The 20,659-nt window shown below is 39.4% G+C and overlaps 1 protein-coding gene across 4 annotated transcripts in view; it reads left to right on the top strand.

The window, feature by feature from the left end:
- Positions 1–20,659, top strand: part of LOC137124050 (microtubule-associated tumor suppressor 1 homolog) — a 66,600-nt gene that overhangs the window by 20,252 nt on the left and 25,689 nt on the right. For all 4 annotated transcript variants that reach the window (XM_067498662.1, XM_067498664.1, XM_067498661.1 and 1 more), the window contains 6 exons: positions 2,653–3,932; positions 4,023–4,460; positions 6,240–6,468; positions 11,078–11,299; positions 14,290–14,511; positions 14,846–15,013. In XM_067498662.1, the coding sequence (XP_067354763.1) occupies positions 2,925–3,932; positions 4,023–4,460; positions 6,240–6,468; positions 11,078–11,299; positions 14,290–14,511; positions 14,846–15,013 (2,287 nt within the window). In that variant the 5' untranslated portion in view covers positions 2,653–2,924. The remainder of the gene's footprint in view (positions 1–2,652; positions 3,933–4,022; positions 4,461–6,239; positions 6,469–11,077; positions 11,300–14,289; positions 14,512–14,845; positions 15,014–20,659) is intronic.

Genomic DNA, 20,659 nt, shown 5'->3' with positions numbered 1-20,659 from the left:
CCTTGAGATGAATTTGTTGTGAATTGGTGCTATATAAATAAATTTGAATGAAAGAGGGAGAGCTCTGGCTTGACTGAGCATTAAAATAATTCCCCCCCATATTGTTTTTTTTTCTCAGATGGATTAAAATACCCAGTAATCAAGAAATTAATTTTTTTTTAAATTTTAATTGATTTTATATACCCATTGCTAAATAAGCCCCTTGTTGTATTTGCTCAAATATTCCTCTTTTTGTGTTCACTTGTGTGACTCTCTTCCTATTTTGTTACACTTTATGCCGCTCTGGGCATACCCTGTTAGACAGCCACGTCTTAATGCGTAGCAGGGTCCAAACAGGAGTCATTATAACTGTGGAACATTCACTTCATATTCCCTTACACACACACACACACACACACACAATGTCACAATGAGGTTGCCAGAGCTCGATGGTGAATATGATTCTAACAGGAATGGATGAGATATTTGGTTGATGGAGCTTAAGCCAGAGAAAGTCAGTTCATTTTAAGAGGCTTCATGGAGAAGTGGCTGCTTACAATGTAGGACGTGATGTCGGGCAGTCTTTCTATCTTTGGTCTTTACTTTGGATTATAAACATTGGTATTTTGGTTCCATAAAGTTCTCTAAAACAATCTTGTTTGCATTGATAAACTCAGTAGACTTGTGCTTCACCTAAGTGTGCAAATGCAGACCCACTGAGATTGGTTTCACTAGATTTTGAAAGCATGGTTCACAGGTTGTCACAGAACATTCTGCGATCTGTTTTAGTTGGATTTTTGTTTAGACTTTAGGTGGACTTCTGTTTTAAATAGGGATCACTGCATGTAATGATCTTTCATTCAGCCTTTCACTTCACTGCCTTCTCTGATCCCCTCCCCTATGATAATGGTAACCAAGATTCCTGTTTATAGGACTGTTAAGAATTCAGGTTATTTTAGATACTGTAAACTGACATGTAAACACAGTGATACGTCATAGTTCAGCAAAGGATCACAACAATATCTGTGACATGTTCACTAATCTGTGCAATTTAAAATGTAGTGTGTCACCTTTTTATGACTTTGCACTGACGTAGACAGGGACATTACATTTTTGGGTTGTCCAGCCATCTGTCTCATGCTTATCAAAGCAATGTCCTCGAGGTGCCGTTATCCGCAACAATAACGCACAAATTCATAGACTAATGATTCAAAGACTAAACTACTAAATTTCTCTTCTACAGGGACTAATGAATGAGAGAGTGAAGAAAACTGGGAATGTCATAGTCAGCGGGGCTAAACAATAACTTTTTGCTTATTTGCCACCGTGGCTAGTTGTTTTCCAAAGTTGGGACACAGCATTTTCGCTGGCAACAATTTTGTGTTACGTTAAAATTGGCTAGAGATCATCCATCCATCAATCTGCTTATTCCAGCTCTCATTGGTAATAGGCGGGGTAAACCCTAGACAGGTTGCCAGTGTATCTTAGGGCCAATACAGACAAATACACTGACATTCACAGCCACAGGATTTTGAATTGGCAAACAACCCTGTTTTCAATTTGTAATGTACTGCATGTTTACTTGTGTAGACACTATAATTAGTCCTACAGTAGAACCAGAGGGACAGAAGTGTTAGTGTACCTGAACCTGGCTGTCATTTGACCCAACCTTAACACATTCATGATAAATTAATGCAGAGGTAGATCGTGGAGATTATGTAGCAAGTGAGAGTCTATCCCCCAAGGCTGGGATTGTTATTACAGAACTCAACTTTTACTGTTTATTTTAACTTTGCCCTCCCACTGTTAAAACCTTTGGAATTTATTTAGGCTGTCTTTTATCTCAGAAATGTCACATATTACACTAGAAATGTATAGAGGTGAGAAGGATACTCAGTATTCAAAAGAACTAACATAAAAGTTTATGGAATGGGTGGACTGTTTGCCACAGATAACGCTGCTTCTCTTAAAACCACAAATCCATATATCCTGTTTCATTGAGGTAATGGTTCCCATTTACTGTGCTCTGTCTACCTGGAAATTAGTCAACTTTCTGTGTTGTCCCAGGGCCCTGCTGTCATTAGTGGAAAATGGAGATGGAGCACTGTCCTCAATCTGCTTGCCTTTATATAGCTGCTCCTCTCCTTTCTTTCTGTCCCTGACCCACATACACAAACACTTACATCCACACACATAAAATAGATAGAAATCAGACCAAGATTTTACGTTGTTGATGTATTCAGCTAGTTGACATTAGGTTCATAATCCATTGCATTCCCTAACCCATGTGAGATACTGAAAGCTGTGATCAGTGCACTTGACTTGCTGGGACAATTCCTCTATCAAGTCATCAGAGACTTTTCACTGATGTGTAAGTTCTTGATTTTAGCCTGCAGAGGGCAACATTTCTTAGCCTTTTTACAATCAGTGTGCTGACAATGGGTTGTGACTATACAGCGTAGATAGAAAGAGCTGGGACATTTGTAGAATATGACTGCAAATTTTCATCTACTTGTTTAATGTGAACATTAGTCATTTTTGTACAGAAGAGTTTTCTTTCAGCAGACCAAATGTGCTCCTGTAGGCCACAGGTCACATTGTGTCTAGTTACACTGACACTGTCATGCCACTGTTTTTGTGTTAATTTTTTTTTTCTTATTTCTGTTTATCCAGATGTTTTCAACAGCAGAATCTTGACTTCAAATAAAATACAACGATCAACGGCGCTGCAAACGAAGAATTTCTAAATTAGCGTTCTGCACTTGACACGGACATGGTGGCTTGGAAATACTGCTGCATATTTTTCAGTGTCTAAAATGTTAAGTGCTAAAGTATTTTTTATAATCCCATAGAAGAGTAACAAAGCCAATGGGCAGGTAGACCCTTGTACATCAAAGATTTGAAAGTGCAGTCTTGTACACAGTGACTGCCCCCCTGGCCCAGATATGAGTGTTTCTAAACCCAGAGAAAGCTTCCTTGGCATAGGGAGAGCTGGATCCAGCGAAAGGCTAACTCTCCACAAAGTAGGGGACCAGAATGGAAATGCTTTCCCAATTTCTTCTTCCTCCTCCTCCTCCTCTTCTTCCTTCTGTCTTGGGGAGTCCTCTCCTGAGTCCCTGCGGAGCATTAGCAGCCTCAGTGGGGGGCGGACTGACAGTCCTTTGGACTATGATATGCTTGAGGTCACCCTGATGACGACAGTGGTGACTGAAATGAAAAAAGTGACAGGTGTAATTTCAAAATGGGCATCCGAAGAAGATGATAAACAAGACGACAGTGAAGACAAGTCAGTTGGAAAGTTACAGATGATAACAGAGCTGTCAGAATCCAACGACAACTCTGTGTCCGTCTACCTGGATGCCAACAGTGGCATATACCGACATGACACATGGGACGATAATGACAATCTGACACAGGCTCTGTCCGTGACGCAAAATAGCAATAATGATGAGCTAAGCAGTGGAAGAGGAAGAAGACATGGCTCAACAACTTCAGACTCTGATGCCACGGAAATTCCTGCTGATGATGATAATGATGAGGAGGAGGCTTTGTTTCTGTCTCTGAGCTCAGATATGGGCATACAAAGTTCAATCAGCCAATCAAGCGACGGCCTTGTACTCCTAGGTGATTCTGCTGTGCCTGATGATAGACCAGAGATAACTTGTCCTTTGGATCTACCTCTGGACTATCAGACACAACCTCCTACCTCCCCTGAGAAAGCTGAAAGATGTGCATTAGACTCCAAACCCACTCTGCCTCACAGCAGTCATCCAGCCAGAGCAGCAAAAACCAAACTTACCACTGCTACTTTAGCTATTACCAAGACAGTGGCTCCCACAGGCTTCAAATCAACCAGTTTGGAGTCAAAGAGAGTTCCCTGTGTAGACCTAAAAAATGTGAAGGCAAAAGATGGATCTCGGCCCACCTCATCACCATCTAGAACCCTCAGCCAGGTACTGTAGTGTCACTGGAAAGCTCGGGTGTATCAAAATTATGTTCTTCAGCTGTTTTTTGTCAAACATTTTATCTTTCTCCTTATTTAGCACAATAAACCTGCTCCTGCTGCTGGGAAGAAAGTTGTCCCTAGGAAGCAGGACGTGAAGACTGGGGACGGCGGTAGAGGACAAAGACCATCTGCAAGTCCTATTAAAGTGGTTGTGGTGCTGAAACCCATTAGAGGAAAGGGCAATAACATTAAAATCCAGCACAAGGCAACAGCTAGTGACTCTGCTCAGCCACCCATTAATCGTACACACTCTACTTCAACCAGCTCTCTGGGGTCTGAGATGGTTGAAGAAGGATCCCTGGACACTCCCACAAAATCTGTCCAGGAAGTGCTTGATGAATGTAAACCAGCTAAGTTTGTGGAGACAGCACATCCAATCGAAGATGCTGGTAAAGAGTCTGAGGAGGACCAAGGGATTGTTGCTCCAGAGACTTTAAAGACCGATGTGATTGTGAAGAAAAGAAGTCACTGCAGGGTGAGTACTGTGAAATGTATTTAAACTAAATGTCTCTCCCTCAGGCTTGTGTGTTCACTCACTGTTGGCATGCTAAAATATGATTTTGGTTTCAAATGGATCCAGAAACAGTTCTGTCTCAAGATGATAGTTGGGCAACAACCATTGGTGAAAAATCAAAATGGTTCAGTCACCTGGCACACCATCTGGGGTGTAGTTTCTGTAGAGGAGTCATTGGGTTTAGTATACTAGAGAAAATATCATTTCTTCTGTGTATATCCTATAAATGAAAACATAGCATCTGAAAAAAGTATTTCTTTTTTTCTTTATTTGTTCAAATGTTTGCTTTGGGGTGTATCATGGTAATGCTAGGGTCCTCTTGTGCTTTAAAATGAGAAAAGACTCTGTCAGGAGAGTTGTAGGGTTAATTACCTTTTTGTTTTTTTGTTTTTTAAATGCATTAACTCACGACTTGGGGACGGTGAAATCTTAACTACGTAAGAACGGTAGCTGTTGCTGGGTGAAAGGCAGGCACCCACTCAACAGGTCACCAGTCTATCACAGACCCACCTATAGACACAGTTAATAGATTCACGGGTTAACCTAACCTATCTTTGTACTGTGGGAGGGAGTGACAGGAGAAATCCTGGAGGGTAATCTGGGCTGTTTTGTAAATATGGATTTAGACAAAACAGAAAAACTTTGTGTTAATAAAATGTCAGAAATATTTAATGTATTAATATTTAATTTTGTAACTACTGTAAATGTGCTCGGCATAGTACCACAAAAACGTGCATGTTTTGTTAAGAGGTGTTACTGTTTAGCATAGTTTACATACATAGGAAATATAAATCTGTAAAGTACTTTAAAGTGTACATTGTGTTTTACATGAGGGACTGGTACATGGTAGTGCATGTGCTCTATTTCTGGTATGTGTTTAAGCCAGTGACAGTTTTAAAACCTGTCCCAGCATATTCTCTCGTATGCAGCCTCAGGTGTTGTCTCAGCAGAAGGTGTGTTTAAAATCAATCTACTGTGCAATGCACACACACACATACAAGTGCTGGTCATATAACTAGAATATCTTCACAAAGTTGATTTATTTCACTAATTCCATTCAAGAAGTGAAACTTGTATAATGTATACATTCATTCCACACAGACTGATATAATTTTGATGATTATAACTGACTGATGATTATAACTAATTATAACGGGTGGGGGGGGGGGGGGGGGGGGGGGGTTGTGTGACAGTTTTTTTTAAGCACTGGCTGTTTTTTACTTCTACACCTGACTGGTTTATGAGCACAAATATCTGTGCAGTGCCAGTTTCTATAAGTCTATTCCTTTCTCTGGAAAGGCTGAGACAGATGCTAGGTCCTCATCCACAAACGTGCTCAATGAGGTTTGGCATTTCAGTCAGAGGGCAGAAATGTGAAAGGAAGGGGGTGGGGACACTGAAAGAGAAACAATTCGGCCCAGTCAGAACCAGCACTCTCAAGGGGAATGTAAAACACAATAGCAACTTTTTTTTCTTTTTTTTTTTTTTTACTTGTGGTTGCAAGCATACTCCCAATTTTCCCTCCTCCCTCTCTTTCCTTCTCGCTCTCTCATTTCCTCCTCCTCCCCCTCTGTCTTAACACACTCTCCTCCCAGTGCTCCTTTACTGCCCCTCTCTCTTTCCTCGGCCCACATTTTTGAATCTGATTGGGAAATGGCTTATACCATGGTCTCAGTGCGCAGCTCGGAGCTGGGACCCCTCAGCTGGGATGCTGTCACTAAACGTCAGTTATTCTTACAGAAAGTGTCCTCCAAGCTGGGGCCCAGTGCCAGGCTGCAGGGAAAAGGCACCAGAGTGGACAAAGCCTCTGGATCAGCTCTACCTCCTGGTTCATCGAGTGATCTTCACACACCGGGGAACCCCGAGCCAAGGAAAGCCCAGAGTGATGGTTCAGTGTTGGAAAAGAATGGACAGAATGCTAGCGCTGGATCTCCAATGAAAGCCAAGCAGACCCAAAGTCACAGTCAGGGTGAGTTAACATGGTTGTTCTCTGTATAGAGAAACATAAACATTAGTTATTTCAGTACACACACATAGTGACTCCAGGAAAACTGAAACGTCAACATGCAACAGCATGTTGCACACGGACTGTTTCAATGGACTGTTCAACACAACACTTAAGGGTATGTGTGTGTGCATGTGCATGTGTATTTATGAAAGAAAAAAGCTTAGTCTCTGAAGCAGACTCAGGAAATGAGCAGGCTGACACTGCACACACTGAGCTGGGACTCTCTCTCTCTCTCTCTACCTCTCTCTATCTCTCCCTACCTCTCTCTCTACCTCTCTCTATCTCTCTCTACCTCTCTCTCTCTACCTCTCTCTCTCTCTACCTCTCTCTCTCTCTCTCTACCTCTCTCTCTCTCTCTCTCTCTCTCTCTCTCTCTCTCTCTCTACCTCTCTCTCTCTTTTTCTTTTTTTTTTCTGTCTTCCACATTTTGTTTTACTTCTCTTAGTCTTTTTCCGTAAGGGGATGTCAGACTGCTGTTTGTTCCTGTCTGTCGCTCTATTCAAGTTTATGTGACATACATTGTTATTTGTGTTGTTTTGTAAAATGAAAGGTGTTGGTGTGTAGTCAGTCACATACGTAGTAAATATCAAAATATATATGATTTGGTGAAAAAGTTTGCATTTGTACTTGCACCCCTTACATGCCTATTCAGTGTAAAACAATGAAACTTATTTGAATGCCAAAGTTCGCATCCCTTTTGATAAACTAAAAATTAACTTTAACAATCGATAAACAATTTGTACCAGTTGAATGTGCATTAAATATTATGTTTAATTTTTAAAATAAGGGAATGCAAAATCTTGCATCAAACTCTCTTGTGTTTTTAGTGATGAGTCAAAATTGAGGTACTATATATTATATCATTAAAGGCATTAAAATAAGTTGTTTTCAGTTTCCTATAACGGGTAACTTTTCTCACTTTTCATGTAATTATTGCAGCCAGTTACACATTTCAGATGAAATTTTCCTTTTGCAATAAACAAAATTACACTAAACAAAAACGCATGAGACAACAACTTAAAAAAACACTGCAATTAGAGAAAACACCAAATACCCAAACTATCCAGATGGTGAAAAGGACAATGAAAACTATTCAAGAGAGCAGCTACTATATCTACATACCTACATCTTGCTAGTATTAGAACGTTTGTTTGTGTGAAATGTACAAACAATTAGAAAACGACTATGTTTGTACATTTCCCATAATCCGTCCACTCCAGCAACTTAATAAATCGCAACAGCAACAACCAGTGTCCTGTACGTCACTTTATAGTTCACCCCGGAACCAACTGTCATGTCAGTTTCCATCACATTTTTATTGTTTTTTTTTTTTCAAATTACAGGGCTTGAGTTTTCAAGGCCATTTTGCATTATAACTGGAGATCAGTTTATTTTGATTTTGAGACACTTTTGTGGGACATGGGACATATCACTTGTTAACTAACATAGCGGCTGTGTGTGTGGGAGTGGGGGCTCATTCTTCTTGGTTAAGGTCACATTCTAAGGGACAAAAACATATCTGTCCTCTTTGCTGACACGCAGGAGCAAACAGAAGCCGTTTGACCTCACTCTGATATTTCTATCAATGGATTCCTTTAAGTATCCGCTTACAATGGGTCATTTTAAATTTGGTCCTGACTTGACCATCTCACTACAAAATTTCTTCATTAAATCTTTGAGTTTCCATTACAGCTTTAACTATTACTGTGTGAGTTTAGTGTTGTTGTTGTTTTTTTTAATATATGATACATTTATGTAAATAGTCAAATAGCAGGGAAATGACACAATGACTTTGTCTCAAAAGATGACTCAAGAACCGATTTAAGTTTATTTGTTAACCTTAATTTTGTTATGATATATATTTTTAAGGACTCAAAACATCAGCATCAATAATCGAGCTTCAGCAATTATTTTCTATTAATGCCAGTGTAAAAAAAATAAATAAATGTGTTACCTTAGTAATCTTAGGGTCACACAGTTGAAAGCAAGAGCACATCAGGTGGGAATATCTTGTTGGTAACTTCATGTGGTTCCACTGGAAGAATGGAAATTATAGTGTTGGCTGTTGACAAGCATTTACAAGCTATGCTGTAAAATGAATTGCAGGAGAAAAACATCAACTAAACACCAAAACCATGGAAGACAATGTGAATTATTTTCGGCTTTAAAAATGTGTAAAAAGGTTTAGATTTTGGTCTATGGTTTAAATTAGGATGAAGTTAGGGATTATAGAAGGAACACAGTCACTAAAACAGCCAGGCTGCTAGACAACTTTGTACATGTGTGCTTTTGTGTATCAACAGTAAGCACGAGGTAGATCTGTCGTGAGCCAGCCCTTACCTAACACAGATTCCTTAGTCTGCTCTCCCCTCTGCCTGGGATTTCATCAGAGCTGAAACCAAATGAAGCCAGATGTTTCCTGCTGGCTCCAGTTGCTCTGCAGGTTTTATTGCAAATCTGTCTTCATCAACAGAGATTCTGAGTGTCTGTGTGTGGACTTCCCTTTATGGTTGTGTGGACCCATTTTTTTTGTGTGATTTTTAGTATTGTGCGGACATTGTGGCCAGTCATCAAAGGGCTGTTTGAGGAATATTACCTGGTTTTAGGGTTCAGCTTTATGTTAGACATTTACGTAGTTATAATGGTATGGTGAGGTTAGGGAACTAGGCTATTTCTTTTCACAGTGCATGCCTTCACAATTTTACTATCATGTATATGTGTGTGTGAGGCAATTCACTTAAGTTGAAAATGTGTAACCTTTTTTCCCCCCTCACTCTATAACAAGCAACCCCAACCTGCCAACACTCCCCCACCTCTCCCCTTTCTCAGGCAAGACTAATAATTGTTGCAGGTGAGAGTTTGTCTCACCAGTCAAAGTTTGAATGAAACGTGAATGATCACTGTGGCTAAATGTGGAAAAATATGACAAACGTCAGATCCAACACTATTAAGTCAAGATGTATTGAACACAGCACACACATATTTCACAAATGTACAGCCAAGAGTTTAAGTAAATATAATTTATGTGACAAAATGTCTGCTAATGAGACTCAAGAAATTAGTGACATTACTTGTACACATAGTCCAACACCAAAACCCAATGTTTATAAGAGTGTTATGAACATTTGGTGCAGTAACTGATAAGACACACCTTTAACTTTAAGATTAGGCTGGGGCCTTTCTAGGATTGGACAAGAGGCTTGTATATATTTTAGATAAAATTATCTGGAGTGGCTAAAGTTCTATTTGTATTTGATAGTCCTTATTGTCATATCCATTCATTTGATCACAATGTTTTATTCAGGAATAAAATCACTTTTCTTTTTCTAAGGGATTTTTTTTTTCTCACTAATTGATATGCATGTTACAAAAACATCCAGAGAGTTTGAAAAGGAGTTAAAAATCTAGTCTAGTCCTACTTATTGACAATCAATAGGTAACAAACATTTGGCATTAAAGCCTTGTTCATCCTGATTTAGCAAGGCTGCTGGACCCATCTGTGCTGCTGCTCCATTCAGTTTTTGTAAATGAAACAAAGTATAATTGTTTTTTGACAACCTCAAACAGTAACAAGATATTGGTGCTGTTGCCATGGAATCATTTATTGCGTGAAGAGCATAAAAAAAATGTAAGATGGGTAGAGAGTGGATCTCTATTATGCACACTTGAAATATTTTACTGTTTACAGAAAAATCAAAGCAGACATCCCCTATTTTTGAAGTTATTTGTATTTCTTTGTGCTATAGCCAATTTTTTATTGGTTAGTTATGATGACATTTACAAACGTAAGGTATTGCCTAGCCGCTAACTCATAAGGGTCCATATCTTAACCTGCAAACAGCCCCTTTTGAAGTTTTAGGACTGTCTAAATACTTTCTTACAACAGTGATGCCAAAGTAACTTTTGTCCACACAACAACAACAATAGAAAGTCCTGTACACAAATTCAGCATTTTGTTTGTATTACTATTGTTTTTTTTATCAAAGTTTATAGACAGTTGATATTTTTGTGACACCACTAGTCCTCCTCTGTGGACAATGTCTTCAAAGGTTTTGCAGGTAGGTTGTTCTATCTCATCTTGGAGAAAATCCCACAGTTGTCCTGTGGGTTTATCCTCTCTCAGTGTCTTCTGTCTCTTCATGTATTCTGACTCCATGATACTGAGTTCATAGCTCAGTGGGGGGGCGCCATCTGTTTCAGGACGCCTTGCTGCTTTTGTCTTTGAAGTTATTTCTTTACGACTCTAGCTGAATGTTTAGACTCATTGTCAGACTGCAGAATTATATTCGGATTCTGTGTGTGTGTGTGTGTGTGTGGTTGAGCTAGAACTTGACTGTAGCATATTGAACTAGCACTATATAATAGCATACATAGCACATATTAAATCATTTTTGGATTTAAAAAATAAATCTTAATTTCTTAACTATACACACTAAACAAAACTCATGCATACAACTATTAACTAGACTGTGTATTGCTCATGCATCAGATCTTTCTTCTCTGTTTTGTGTCTGCAGTGTTGAAAGAATGTTGAGCTTATTGTATTTGTAAATTGTATTTCATCTTCCAGGCATCCCCAAACCTCGCACCAGCGCAGACCGAGCATCAGCACTGACTGACCTAGCTCCCACCACATCCACCTCCAAACCTACAGCCATTCAGCAGCCAGGATTGGGGTTGCCTGGGCGACCTGCATTACCAGCTGCATCGAAGCTTCCTGTTAAGGGATTACTGATAAGCCCAAATTCTTCAGCACTTGGGAGTAATGAGAATACTGGAGCCACAAGCAAAGGTGAGGTGGTGGGTTTAGTTGAGGTTTTTTTCTCTCTCACACTGACAAGCGCACACACACACACACACACACACACACACACACACACAGTGTCAGTGAGGTGGTTTACTTTGGTGTGGTTTCCCTCTCACTGCTGACTTCACTTCCACTGCTGTTTCCATTCCGAGGCTTTATTCAAGGAAAATCAACTGCTTAGCGTGTAGTGACATTCATGACAGTTCCTGTGTAAAAAGTTTATAACAAGCAGTTAGTCCGAAATATATGGTCAGTTCCTCTCACTTTGTTTCACTGTCATCACCTCCACTCATGCTGTGTTTGTGTGTGTGTGTGTGTGTGCATACATGTGCGTTTGCAGCACTATTCTTTAAAGGTAAAATCCACCTTACTTATGAAATAGCTCTGTGATATACTTTGTATTACTCTGCTCTAAGTATTTTCTTTTGTAAATGGTGCAGAATAACAGCCGGATGATATTTGGTTGCCAATTCAATTCAATTCAACTTTATTTATATAGCGTCAATTCACAACAAAGTCATCTCAGGGCACTTTACAGAATAAAGTCAAGATTATAAAGATGTATAAAGACAACCCAACAATTCCCCCTGGAGCAAGCCATATGCAACAGTGGAGAGGAAAAACTCCCTTTAACGGAAGAAACCTCCAGCAGAACCAGGCTCAGGATGGGCGGCCATCTGCCTTGACCGGTTGGGGTGAGTGGAAAGTAAGGAGAGGAAAGAACAGAGCAACAAAAAGCAACAACAAAACATCGGGCAGGTTGGTAGGACCAGTAGCTGCATGCTGGAAGACACACAGCTTCAAAGCTGGGGACACCTGCAGAAACGGACAGAGAGAGGAGGACAGAGAAGGACAAAGACAACTACGGGACAAAACACACAGAGTTAATGTCATACAGTAGTTACAATTTTGAAGTGAGAGGAGAGAGTGACAGGAGGAGGGGGGTCCCAGCAGTCTAAGCCTATAGCAGCATAACTATAATAAATTATATGCTTTATTAAAGAGGAGTGTAAAAGTGGTTGCTGAAAAAGGCTTTTTAACCTTTTTTTTGTTTTTGTTTTTGTTTTTTGGGTCATCTGTCATTTACATGCATCTGACCAAACAGTTTCTCTTTTATTTCAATCAGCCTTACTGTCCATACAGAAGCTCTTTTTTAATACAGTGATTGTGAATTTAGATCCAAGTAGTACTAAATCACAGGTGAATACTGTGCCTGAAAGTACCCACTATAGAGACAATCCACTAAAGCAAAAGTACTTGCTTTAGTGCTCTGCTTCTTATACTGACATTTAGCTCAATTTTATTTTCCCTCAGAGGTAATGTCTGGCAGCTAGGTGCAACATAAAACATGCATAGACTCAAACCTGAAATATATAGAGTATATAAAAATGGATAAAACTAACCATGCACGTTTACACTAAATTAATGTTTTAAGCATGCCTTCAAACAGTCAGCCTCATATGAATACTGAAACAGGTTTATCTTGCTTTTATCGTTCCCCTTGATATTACTGGCCTGCAAGACATTCTTCCAAATGATTTTCCTATCTCAGTGAAGGGAGCCAAAACCCACAGTCCTCCATCTGTACTAAAATGTATTAAAGTTTATCTGAAGACAATCTAAGCCGCTAACGTTCCACATTAGTCACATTAAGTGGATATGATCCAAAGTCTCAAACCTTTTAGTGCAAAACTCCCTTTTTGGTACTTTGTGACTACACCCCATAACTTGAATTGAAAGAGCTTTAGGAAGCATCTCTTTATGGCCAGTATGAAGTAATTAATGCAGCATTGTTCACATTGGCACCTGACTGTTGTTGTATGAAAGACCTGAAAAATTGTTAAACCTTTCACCTGCACATGGAAGATTCATCAATAGTATTTATGTATGGGATTGTTACAAATGGGAAATAATGACCTGCACATAGAAAAACTGCTTGCAAGCGAAGTCTCTGCGGAAAGATGTAAGGGCTTTGCAGTAAGAGAAGAAGCAAGATGACAGAGTAAAACACAGTTATAAAGTACGTTTAAAACATGTGATGCAATAAGTTGGGATTTTTATTTTCTAGCTGCATACCTTATCTGTTGCAAAAATTGACTGTTTAAAGTTTAGTGTTTGGAAAATTATTATCGTGTATTTTAGATTAAATGTTTTTTTTCTCTCTGGTAATAAAATATGTTTGTTAATATGTTATTGTACATTCTCTGCAGATGTGTAAAATGGACAATTGTTGTTTTTTGCTAATTTAAATCCGTGTTTAGGATTTAATTTATTTAGAGGAGTAAATTAAAATCTTGTTATGCAGCACCGAATACAAAATTATTTCTGCTGTTTGTCAGGCAAACACAACTGGAATGTCAAACCACATAACACCTGTAGATTACATATCATTCTGGATCACTCTCCACACTTTATTTAAAACACCTCCGATATGATTGTTTCCAAAAAAACAAAAGGTTAATGTTTCCCTCTGATTGTTTGTTCCTCAAACAAATAAGATGCTGTGACTTGAGTCTCCCTCCAAATGATACAGTCCACATGCTTTCATTTCTATGCTCTTCTACTGTATTAGTAAGAATGCAGTGACGCAACCACATGCAATGCAACTACTTAAATTACAGTCTTTGTATTTGCCAGCTATTTAATAACTTTAAAATCATCATCCCAATCTCATAGGTACAGAATAGAAATTCCCTGAGGGACTTTAATAAAGCAGAATGGATGTTAGGTGGGTCGGAATGTGATATTCAAAGCATCGTAAAAAAAGGGACTATAGCTGAAGCACTGTGGGTTGGATGATGGTGGACAAATGTCTCCATGAGGTCTCCTCTTCCTCCTCATCTTCTTCTCTTATTTTTTTTCTCTGTTTATCTACTTTACTCTCTCAATTACCTACTGCAGCCCCACAAAGGTTCTCCTCTATCTGTACAAAACATTAGATATTTTAACACAACCTGTGTCTACTTTTCCTTCAGCTTCTCCAGCATCTGCAGGAGCTCCAGCACCAACAGGGAACAAGCCAGATGAGCGGTCCAGCAGAAGCATTCTTCTTGCAGGCAGCCACGGAGCAACAAAGTCCTCCAGCTCCAGCATACCAGCTACCAGTAGTGATGCAGTTACTGGTATTACTGCTGCTCCAAAGCCTCTTGCCATGAGGAGTAGAGCTCTGTCTCTGCAGGCCAGGACCACTGCTACAGGTGAATGTATATGGAACTTCTTTCATAGAATAATCATACCAAAACAATAAAGGTCTTCAGTACAGTAAAAGTTTAGTATTTTTAGTACGTCGTGTTTTATAATGAATGCCATGACAATTTATACATATTATTAAAGTAAACTGTGGAAAATAGATTTGTATATTGGTTGTACGAGGTTTATTACATACATGAAAAAAACTCCAAGAAAATGAGGCCTGAAGAACAAGAGAATCAAGAAAGAATGAAATCCAACTTCTTGTTCATGGTGAACTCATGTTCACAAAATCGCATTGGAGAGTAATGGGCTTTGACTTGTCTTGCCTGTTCCCCACAGGTCTGAAGACCCCAACACCAGCCAACCACAACACAGCCAAGATGACAGCTGCCAGTCAAACACCATCAAAGACAGCTCCTGCTGCCAGTCAGGGCCTGTTGAAGCAGCAATCTCACTATCCCTTGCAACGAAGTGGCTCAGCAAGACTCAGTCGACTCAACAGTGCAGGTAAGAATGTAAAAAGTGTGTGTGTCAGTGTTAGCATGCCAAAGCTACATTAATTCCAGGATTCTTGGCTGGGGCACACTGACAAGCACTTTTGGAGTTGCAATGTCAATTATCTGTATTGAATAGTGTTGGTGCATTTGGCGAAATATTAAATTACTCTGTGTCATCCCAATATTTAGACACCTACGTTTAGTCTGATTATCGTCTTGATGTAATTTTGTCGCAAATGTTGTGTATAATTATTTTAATTGGACGAGGGTGTGTAGTATGAGGCTAATAGTTTAAGTTTGGTGTTTGGCTCATTGGATGATTAATATTCAGTTGCTCCCACAGATCCATGCTGTTAGTCTACAGCTCTGCACACTAGAAGCTTAAGCAAACATACTATCTTCTCTTCAGTCTCTCTGTAATTTTTCTTTGCCCATGACACACAGACACACACAGACACACACACACATTTGTGTGGATTTAGAGTGGAACGCCATTCGCAGTAAGCAGAACCAGAGTTGAATTTAATCTTTGGGTGCAGTAACTTGCAGTCCAATGTAGTGCCACGCAAAAAACTCACTTTAAACGAGCTTTCAAAGTAATTTTTGTATCAGGACTATTTACTATGAGAAGCAAACAGTCACAGATGTTCAAATACACTGGTTGTATTAAGCTTTTCTACTGTAAAGTGCTGCTGCTTGCCTCCATGTGGGCCTTGTGAAGCCTGGGCCTGTGGTTTTTACATCTCCCATATGTGGTGGCTCTGGTAAGGGCCTGGGCGCCTGGCTGCCTCCCCTCTGTGGCCAGTCCTGGAAGTCTCTATGGGGCCTGTGGGGAGCAACTAGTCACAGACATGCTGTCGCCCTCTTGATGGCTTAACCACCAAACACAGTGACACTCTTCATAAGCCCCACACATGCATTTGATTCATACACATCACACTCTCATTCACATATACATCACAGCAGTACTCAGATGACAATAGTTGGCAGTTTTTAAATCACTGGTGGCTTTGCACTGTTAAACACAGACTTGTTGTTTTCTTTAGGTTGCATGCACTGTAGAGTTCAAAAAGTTAATTGTATCTTAAAGCTACTATATGAATGTAACATATTCTATTTGTTCTTGTAATCTGCTCAATTTTATTATTAGGTAATTAGTCCAATTCCAAATTTTATTTTCACCCAAGAATGAAGCTTCTCCAAGCTTTTGCTTTAAAAAACTCCTAAGGTGCTGTTAGATTAGTTCATGGCGCAGCCGCATCCTTGTGATTCCCCCTCCCGGAGATTTCTCCCGCCTCAAAGAGAATCAGGGTTTTGGACAAAAAGCACAGATTAAAGAAAATCCACTGAGGTATTAGGCATTTACCTACACCTACATTTATTAAATGTTACATGGGCGGCTGTAGCTCAGTTGGTGAGCCAGTCGTCCACGAACCACAGTGTCAGTGGTTCTGGCTATATGTCGAAGTGTACAAGTGGGCGACTGTGGCGCAGGAAGGTAGAGCGGTTGTCCACCAATCTCACAGTTGTTGGTTCAATCCCTGGCTCCTCCGGTCACATGTCGAAGTGTCCTTGAGCAAGACACTGAACCCCAACTTAGTTGCTCCCGGTGATTGTTGGCCAGCTGCATAGCAGCTCCCCCATCGGTGTATGAATGTGTGTGTGATTGTGAGTGTGAATGGGTAAATAAGAAGCAGTGTAAAGCGCTTTGAGTGCCAATAGGTAGAAAAGCGCTATATAAGTGCAGACCATTTACAAGAAACTAAACCCCTAACAGCCCATTCCCATCCCCAGCTGTGCAGTGCTGGTCCAAACCCAGTAGAAATTGGGGAGGGTTGCGTCAGAAAGAGCATCCAGTGTAAAAACTGTGCCAAATCAACATTCAATTTGGCACTTTACAGAATAAAGTCAAGACGATAATGATGTATAGAGAGAACCCAACAATTACCCCTTGAGCAAGCCCTAGGCGACAGTGGAGAGGAAAACGCCCTTTAACGGGTTGGGTTGAGTGGAAAGTGAAGAGAAAAAAACAAAAGGGCAACAGAAAGCAACAACAAAACATCGGGCAGGTTGGTAGGACCAGTAGCTGCACACTGGAAGACACACAGCTTCAAAGCTGGGGACACCTGCAGAAAAGAACAGAGAGAGGGGGACAGAGAGGGACAAAGACATCTACGGTAGAAAACACACAGAGTTAATGGCATACAGTGGTGACAATTGCGGGGTGAGAGGAGAGAGGGTCAAGAGGAGGAAAGGAGCTAAGCCTATAGCAGCATAACTCTAACTAACTATATGCTGGTTCCACAGGAGAGGAGCTTGATAGCTAAAGGCTCTACCTCCCATTCTACCTTTGGAAATTCTGGGAACTACAAGTAGGCCTGCATTCTGAGATCTAACTGGTCTACTGGGATGATATGGTGCTATGAGGTCTTCTATATATGATGGAGCCTGACCATTCAGAGCTTTATATGTAAGAAGCAGGGCTTTAAATTCTATTCTAAATTTAATGGGAAGCCAATGGAGAGAAGCTAGTGAAGGTGAAATATGATCTCTCTTGCTAGTTACAGTCAGCACTCTTGCTGAAGCATTTTGGATTTATTGCAGGCTCTTTAGGGAGTTACTGGGACATCCTGAAAGTAGGGAATTACAGTAGTCCAACCTAGAGGTAACAAATGCATGGACCAGTTTTTCAGCATCACCTTGAGACAGGATGCTCTTAATTTTGGCAAAGTTACGTAGGTGGAAGAAGGCTGTTCTAGAGATTTGTTTTCTATGTGAGGTAAATCACAAATCCTGGTAAAAAAAAATAACCCCAAGGTTCCTTGCAGTAGTACTGGAGGCCAGACTTATGCCAACTAGAGTAACAATATGGTTGGACATCATATTTCTTAGATTTTTCGGCCCAAATACTATGACTTCAGTTTTGTCTGAGTTTAGACTTAAACAATTGTGAGACATCCAGGCCTTTGTGTTGTAGACATGCTTGAAGCTTTAACTGATTATTTTCATCTGGTTCCATAGATAAATATAGCTGGGTATCATCAGCATAGCAGTGGAAATTTCATTGGAGTGTTTTCTAATAATGTTGCCTAAAGGAGAAAGTAAAAAGTATTGGTCCTAACACAGAGCCTTGTGGAACTCCATAGCTAACCTTTGTGTGCATGGAGGATTCATCATTAACATGAACAAATTGAAATCTATCAGATAGATAAGATTTAAACCAACCTAGTGCAGTTCCTGTATTTCCAATTTCATGTTCCAGTCTCTGTAATAAAATGTTATGATCAATGGTATCAAATGCAGCACTAAGATCTAACAGAACAAGTATATAGACTAGTCCATTATCTGATGCCATGAGAAGATCGTTGGTGACTTTTACCAGTGCTGTTTCTGTACTATGATGAACTCTAAATCCTGACTGAGAGTCTTCATACAAATTATACCTATAAAGGTGATCACATAATTGTTTTGCAACTACTTTTTCAGTTATTTTAGAAATAAAGGGGAGATTAGATATTGGTCTGTAATTGGCTAAAACACCTGGGTCAAGACAGGGTTTTTTGCCTTATAGGCCTGTGGTACATAGCCTGCTTCTAAAGATAGATTTATGATATCTAATAAACGTATCTATTAAGGGTAAAGCTTCCTTGAGCAGCTTAGTTGGAATAGGGTCTAGCAGACAGGTTGTTAGTTTAGATGAAGTAATAATTGAAGTTAGCTCAGAGAGATCTATGGGTAAAAAGCAGTCTAAGAGGGAGTGGGGCCTTATCCATGATTCTAGCACTGCTGTATGTGAAGATCTATCTGTAATATTTGGAGGCAGGATCTGGTGAATTCTTTCTCTAATAGATACAATTTTATTCATAAAGAAAGTCATGAAGTCATTGCTGCTCAGGGTTAAGGGAAAACTAGGCTCAACAGAACTATGGCTCATAGTCAGCCTGGCTACAGTGCTGAACAGAAACCGGGGGTTGCAGACAATGATCGGCTGTGGCGACCCTAACCTCAGGGGATAAAGACAAAAAAAATGAATGCAAAATCTTGGAATCACGTCAGCACTGAGAATGCAGCATTCTGTTTCACAAAAAGAGGTTTGTACAAAAATCCTTTATCAATTGTAGGAGCTATGTACTTTTGACACATTCTCTTAATTATATTCCTTTTCCTTGCCTTAAGTAGGATCTTGAAAGCAGCACTTTTACTTGTAATGTAATTCTGAGTTTGTATTGGTACTTTTAGATACAGTAAGTAAAGGTTTCTATAACTACTGCCATCACTGTCATTCAGTATTTCAATTATGTTACTCTTGAGATTTTCTTTCATACTGATAATGAGTGTGCTTATGGTTGATCACTTAAAGCACGTAATTCTTTTCAATAGTCTGTGAGAATGAGCTGCTGCTTTAAATCTCTGCTCCTAAAGGAACCAGTAAAAGCTCTTGTTTTTTTTATATATATATATATATATATATATATATATATATATATATATATATATATATATATATACATATGATACATGATTCAAATACAAATTTATGACAAAATATTGAATAAGCATGTGCTCAGCGTTCTAAGGTAACTGTAGTAAACATGTAGCTGTTAATATAGTGCAGTCTTCATTGGCAGCGAGCAGTAATACACTTTATGCAAAACCGTCAGCATGTTTCTGTAATTTTTTCATTTAGCACAGCCAAATCGCAAGGGTTACTGGGACAAGATGCATGTATAACAACCTGCAAAAGTATTACAATCAGTTAAATTAGTTACAATCAATACACTAAATATGCTTAAGATCTAAAGATCATTATGAAATAAAAATGTAACAATTCCAGCTTTTGTTTCTTGGTATTCACATTTACATATGTATTAAACAACATAGACAAATGCACTTTCTGTATCAGATGGCCCAAATTTGTTTTCTTGTTACTCAGGGATATCCTGTGACATTGATTGTCCAAATGGTGGTGGTTTCAAATGATTACTTCTGGTTTTAGCCTTGGGCTTTACTTGTGAACACTGTATTGGATGTTGTCCAGGATAAATCAACCCCAAAACCAACGAGCTGTCGATGGGGAAAGGCAGGCTATTTTAAATAGAAGAAAACTAGAACATGTCTTAAAAAAAGAAAACCACTGGTGTACTGAGCAACATACACAGGTCAGTGAGTGAAAACCATTGTTGACAGATGTATTAAGAGCTGTGAAGAAAACCTAAAACCGTAATACAAGCAACGTCCACAGAGTAGAGATGAAGGTATCAGTCCACTCTTTGAAGAAAACTACCGAACCACATGATGTACACTCCTCATCATGAGGAAGAATCAGAAAGTCGAGTGGACATTTTCATTGATGTTTATGTACTTATCATCTCTTGCATAATTTGGGTGATCTGACACAATATGTGCTATGTTCTGTGTTGCTAAATATTTCTAGGAAATGAAGACTAAACTTTCATCTCAAAATAATATTTGTATGTTTAATTCCTATGTCTTCAGTGTGCAGTAGAAAGAAATAAATTAATCTTGCTTTGCGAGGAACAGTACAGAGAATTAATGTTTGTGTAAAACAAAGCGTCTCTTCACAAGGCGCTTGTTTGAATAGGCTTAATATGGCACCTGCCACTGAGATGGAAAGACGAGCTTTGTTTGAGAGAGG

This window comes from Channa argus, chromosome 3 (assembly GCF_033026475.1).
Source record: "Channa argus isolate prfri chromosome 3, Channa argus male v1.0, whole genome shotgun sequence".
Taxonomy (NCBI): Eukaryota; Metazoa; Chordata; class Actinopteri; order Anabantiformes; family Channidae; genus Channa; species Channa argus.
This window is presented reverse-complemented; position numbering and strand designations above follow the sequence as displayed.